The sequence below is a fragment of the Sardina pilchardus genome, chromosome 14 (genome assembly GCF_963854185.1).
Source record: "Sardina pilchardus chromosome 14, fSarPil1.1, whole genome shotgun sequence".
NCBI classification, from domain to species: domain Eukaryota; kingdom Metazoa; phylum Chordata; class Actinopteri; order Clupeiformes; family Clupeidae; genus Sardina; species Sardina pilchardus.
In genome coordinates, this window is record NC_085007.1 from 15,787,934 (window position 1) to 15,794,267 (window position 6,334).

The 6,334-nt window shown below is 48.5% G+C and overlaps 1 protein-coding gene across 1 annotated transcript; it reads left to right on the top strand.

The window, feature by feature from the left end:
* Window positions 1-2,234: 2,234 nt before the first annotated feature.
* Window positions 2,235-5,822, top strand: LOC134101233 (zinc finger protein 703-like). Its single transcript, XM_062554829.1, has 2 exons — window positions 2,235-2,990; window positions 4,093-5,822. Exons 1-2 carry the CDS (start codon window positions 2,727-2,729, stop codon window positions 5,668-5,670), a joined length of 1,842 nt encoding a protein of 613 aa, XP_062410813.1. The 5' UTR covers window positions 2,235-2,726; the 3' UTR covers window positions 5,671-5,822.
* Window positions 5,823-6,334: the final 512 nt, after the last annotated feature.

Here is a 6,334-nt window from a genome sequence, read left to right on the forward strand (position 1 = left end):
CTCTTTCTCCCTCCTCCCCCCCCCTGCTGTCTTTTTATTCCCTGGACCCTGTAGGTCTCCTCCCTGAAAGGTTTTGGAGCAGCATGCTAACCTATCCTCCACTGCACTCCCCTCGGCCTCATGTTTTGAACAGGAGTTCTGCTTGCTTGCACAACTCCTCCTCAGGTTCACATCAACCCCTGCCTACCGACATACGAACACAGGAACGCAGGAACACATGAAAGGCAGAGACTGACAGATGAAAACTGACAGCTGGCCTGAATGGGAGATTTCATGTTTTCCTACTCTTTCTGTAAACAAAGAAAATAGAAACACTCTGTATGGTTAAATCTAAATACAAACAGATTTATTGGTACAGGTATTGGTACTGGTCAGCGAATATTCAGAACTGTTGTTTACAGTACATTAATGTTGTTTTGATTGAACCATCATGGCGAGCTAACAGAGAGGGGGCCGTGAGTGATACAGTTTCAACATCACTGATTGCTCCTGATCTTTAGAGGTATTAGGATGTCATAAGCCCTTAACTGAAAGTCAGCGCAGAAAAAGCACAGAGGAGAGAAAGGACTTCATGTTGGTTTTTTTTGTTGTCTCGTCCACGTAGAAGCAAAGCAAGTAAAGAAAAGCACACATGTGGCTGCTGGCTAGCCAGCTTGAGATGTGTCCGATCATCATGGTGTGTTTCTGACTTGTCACATTCTTGCCATTTTCAAGCTCAGCACGACTGATAACATAAGTATGGGTGGTGCAGATGGCTTAGTTTATCTCTGGGAATCTGACGTGCATGACATCTGACACATAATAATGGCTGCCATGATGAAACCTCAAAGAAAAACAAGATCATCTCGGGTTCTTAGAGAGACTAGTTGTAGCTGCTAGCTTTGTGAGTAATTGCTTGAGCCATGGAATTAAATCAACTGCCACCCTTGATTAAAATGGCTAATTGTATTGAGACTTTACAATTCTTGACATCAAAGAACATTCAGATTATTGTGGGTATATATCAACCTACAGAAATAATTGTGTGGCATTGTGGTAATGCTAGTATCTCATTTTTCAGTGCATCTTTTGTGCAGGGTTTTACGTTATTTGGTACGTAAGAGGATAGAACCCTCCTCCTCCAATTTACAAAAAAATGTACCCATCTATGAAGGATAAAGACAAATTTTGCACTTGGTTGAGATTGCTGCAGGATTCCCGGCATCAAAGCCCCTCAGACTGAGTCTATTTCGGGCTAGCTGTAATAGCTCTTGTCAGGCGTAATTTTAAGTACTTTAACCAATTCATTGTGTAATTAGGTTAGTAAAATTAGCCCATTGCCGAGCCAGTCCACGGCTTTAATGCAATAAAGTTATTAACATTCCAGATTTATAGACATGAATATAGAGTCACTCTTGTTTTATTACATCTCCCTCCCTCTTCTACATAGCATGTGAAAGGAGGCCTGAGAAGAAAATGGACTCCTGTGATACCAGATTTATTTATTTTTATTTGATTTATCCTCCCACTCTGTGTTCAAAACAAGACTGAATGGAGAGAATTGGTATCCCCAATTATGGGAAATGAAACTGGCTAAATTAGACAAACCATAAAAACGTAGAATGCGAGTATAAGGCATGTTAATGACGCACAAGATGATGATGATTCAGGTTCAGCCCAGGATATGGACTCTATTAAAGATGTATTTAATTAGCTTTACACAACACTGATGGCGATGAAAATTAGACACCGTTTGGGCTTAAAAATATTAGGTTTCATGTTTCCTACTAAGTGATGTATTAAATTAGCGATTGTTCCTTTTCAGTGGTCAAGTGGGGGCATGAGGTTAATGTAAAAAAAAAAAATAGGCTGCTCTATACTATAGTTGAAATCTGCACCAGTAAGCAGATATTTGAGTCAGGCGCCCTCTGTCTGTCAAGATGCTTGACTACACCGCCCAGTCACAAGACAATGTAAAGGTAAGGTTGGGGTCTCGGGAGTTGTATGACTTCTTACACCAAGGACAAACTGATTTAAATTGTTACATGTGAGCGTTTTGAGGAATGGTGTTGTCACTCGCTTGCCATAATGAATAGCTGGGTGACAATGGATATATGGGGGGGAATAAGACAAGGCGGCCCCGCCTTCGAGAGAGCGGCACCTACCCTCTCATTACGGATGCGGGGAACGGCCATTGGACGGCGGGTCGTTTACTTTGAAGGTCCTCTTCTCATTTTGTTCACTTGAAGTGTACATTGTAGGGAGAGGAACGCGTGCCGAGTATATGTGAAGCGGGTCTGCGCTCTTTCGCTCGCCTGTCGTTCTGGGATTTTCTTGATGCTCGAATAGACCAGTTAAAGCTATTTAATTACAACATTTCATATAATGTAAATCTACTAACTTGCATCTACTTACATCTAAATCATTCATATTTTCTCTGTTTGGTGAGTTCGGCTGACGATTTCCTTTTGGATTCAGGCGGAGAGCGGAACGGAACTATGAACGTTACTGGAATAATTCATTTTTGCCATTTTCTCTAACGGGGACGATATTTTGAGGGAAACAACTGATGAACTTTCGACTTGGATTATAAACAAAAAGTAAAGTGCAAGAGACAACGTCCTTTAGCAATTGTGTTTGGAGACAAAATGAAACCGATTCTAATCTCGGCTAACAAAATGAGAGAATTGTGAGTCATCATCTTCAGCTACTGTCCCCGCGTAAACCCCAGTCGCGTTGCGCTCCAAATGAAAGATTCTCTTACTGGATCTAAGCACTGTGTACGCCATCTGACACCCGAACCAACAATCTGCGATAGTGACGATAGCTGTAATTCTCCCCAAAGTGTTGGAATACAAAGCTCTCCTGTTTCTGCACTGACACCTCTGGATCCTAGTCGCCAAGCAAAGCGATTACCCATCAGGATTCTCAAGATGTTGACCGCGCACACAAGCCACTTGCTTCACCCGGAATACCTTCAGCCCCTGACTTCTGCAGCCGTTAGCATAGAGGTATGATTTCCCATTGCTGTTTCAGAGGCTTGGCTCACAGTGCGCGCTGGTGGGCAGTTGTCGCCTGCGCCGCTCTCATGTAAAATCACTTATGTCTTGTACCAGCACCGCAACTATAGCAGCCTGTGTGAGGCTGATCAGATTGGAGTTATTTCCAGTTTATAGTGTTTGTTTAAATGTATGTAAATGTGGTTACATGTAGGTAAATGTATAAATGTAGTTGGAAATGTCGATGACCAACGGACCAACCAAAGAACCAACGTCAAATTACCATTGTCTGTTGGTGTTTTGTGCAACCAGCCTTTACGATATATCATCATTACGCACAAGACAAAGTGGACTATTTCAGAAGTAGGATCCAAACCCATTTGGTTTCAGATGAATACGACTGGTGATTGTGAAGCTATCAAGTTACACTATGTTTTCAGAAGTATTCTTGGCATTATTCAACTAGAAAACAGTGTAACTGAATATTTTTCATTTCCCCTTGGGCCTAATCGAAATCATGCCCTATCTAATTCTTTTAAGAGATATCGAGGGCGCTCACAGAGAACGTAGAGGTAGTCCGTGTTTTGCTGATATTATGTTGATATTTGAACTTAAGGTTAAACTGTTAAGAAACTACGTTTTGAATCATGTAGGTATTATTATGTATCCAGGCCAAGTGATGTGGCAAATCAAGGAATAACTATTCATTTCGACCAGAGTTTGACCAAACTGCCTACGCTTTTCCCTTATTACTCCTATTTATATTCAAAGCAGCATTTAAATCAGGAAAACGTTGGCAATTTATTTATTTTGTAATATTATATCATTTTGACTAAGTTTATGTAAAGACAGACATACCATAGATGTCACTCATAGTCATTACATAACAAAAATGTCAGGCATAGCTGAGATTCCTTCAACATGTAGTTTAATTTTGTGCGCAAGGAATGCTCATTTTCCCTTGTGTGCAATCCACCACCACTAATTGTATGTGGAAAATGATAAAGGGATTTAGAACAAAATGAAACACTAGTTTTTAGAGACTTAAACACTAATTATTTTTTTTTAGAGACTTAAATACTAATTATTTTATTTTACCCTGTCTTTTTTACAGTTGGACGCCAAGAAGAGTCCCTTAGCCCTGTTGGCTCAGACCTGCTCCCAGATAGGGAAGCCAGACCCTCCACCGTCCTCCAAGCTGAGCTCCTCCGGGGGGCATTCCGAAAAAGAGTCCAGCTCTCGCTCCTCTTCCTCCAGCCTGAAGCTGGGCGAGCACCGGCCTGCCCCGGAGGACAAGTCCAGCTTCAAGCCTTACTCCAAGGTGGGCTCCGACTGCAGGAGAGACGGAGTGAGCTCCACCAGCAGTGGCAGCGGCAGTAACAGCAGCGACAAAGCCGGTTTCCGGGTCCCGCACAACAGCACCGGTTGCTCGTCCTTCCCCCCGCACGCCGTCTCCCCGAACTCCAGGGTCACTTCCGGGTCACCCCTGCCGTCGCACATGCAGTCGCACAGACAGACGCACTCGCCCTCTGCCCAGTCCGCCCCGCACTCGCAGATGGCGAACGGCGACCACAAGTCGGCGGACCCCACGAACTCTGACGGCGGGAGCGCCGGCGGCAAGAAGGAGGCCGAGCTGAGCGGCAAAGGCGGCCCGGACGGCGCCCAGCTGGCCAACTCCAGCCACGCCAGGGCCAGCGTCAACTCCAGCAACGGCAGCTCGGACGGCAGCCCCCGCCACGAGAGCAAGCCCGACTCCCAGTCCTCGCAGCACGGCCTGGGGCCCGGCCACATCGCTCCCATCTCCCCCTTCAAGTCGGGCCACTCCGTCTTCCCCCTGCCCTCGTCCGCCGGCATGGGCTACCACGGCTCCATCGTGGGCGCCTACGCCGGCTACCCGTCCCAGTACGTGTCCGGCCTGGAGCACGCCAAGTCCGGCCTCGGGGGCGGCAGCGTGGGCATGAAACACCCGAGCTCCAGCCCGCTGACGGGCGCCTCTCCCCCGTCCTTCATGCAGGGCCTGTGCCGGGACCCGTACTGCCTGAGCTACCCCAACGCCCCTCACCTGGGCGGCAGCGGCTGCACGTCGTGCATCCACGACCCGTCGTCGTCCTCGGCGGCCTCGGCGGCGCTCAAGTCGGGCTTCCCGGGCCTGATGTACTCGGGCCACCACCCGCTGCACTCGCTGCACCACGCCGGCGCGCTCTCCTCCGCCGGCGTGACGCCGGCGTCGCTCTCGCACCCGCTCTACACCTACGGCTTCGTGCTGCCCAACAACGAGCCGCAGCCGCACGCCTGCAACTGGGTGTCGGCCGGCGTGGGGCCCTGCGACAAGCGCTTCGCCTCCTCCGAGGAGCTCCTGGCGCACCTGCGCACGCACACCGCCTCCTCGCTCGACGGCGCCAAGCTGCTCTCGGCCGCGTACCCGGGCTCGTCCGCCGCCGCCGCCGCCGCTGCGGCCGCCGCCTGCCACCTGCACCTCCCCCAGAGCAGCGCCTCCATGCCCAGCTCCTTCTCCCTGCGGGCGCCGCCCAGCCTGGGCCTGGCGCGCTACCACCCGTACGGGAAGATGCCTCTGCCCGCCGCCGCCCAGACGCTGCCCATGCACTCCCTGCAAGCCGGCGCGCCATACTACTCGCACTACGCCCTCTACGGGCAGAGGCTGGGATCTGCATCCGCACTGGGCTACCAATGAGTCACGAGTCTCGCAGCGCAGCGTTAGCCGGCTGGGCGCTAGCTTGTGCCTGCATACACGCCCCTGCACCTGAACAGGGGGGGAAGAGAAATGGGGCACGATTGCATGCCAACAGACTGCTTGGGCACATCGAGATGAGCTCAGTTACTGGAAGAGTTGATCGTCTCTCCGTGTGCTGCCAGACACCGAGAACGATCGCTGGCTGGCTCCGGTCGGCAGTCCGCATATGATTAACAGACTCGGGACGACTTCTGATCGTCGACGTGCTTGCGATGCAGCGAAGATGTCTTCTATTATAGCTGTGGCAGCCGAAGAGAAGCTGGATGCATGCAAGCTTTGACCCTGACTGTGGAATGGGAAACAGCTTTCAGAGTTACAGAAAACTCACCACCCATGGACTGACCAAGTGTATTTATTTTCTACAGAGCGCTTTGCTTTTCACGTTTATATTCAAAAACTAAGTTTGTTCTTTAATTATTATTCTTATTACTATGATTGTAATTATAATAACAGATACCAACTTTCCTTCAAAAACATGGTTTATGGTCTACAGCCACTGATAGACCATAGATAAAAACAGCTGCAAGCTACAAAACAAATTCTTTTTCTGTTTTTCCTGTGTTATGTAAACTTTCTTTTCATCTTTTTCACTTTCCTAGCTTTT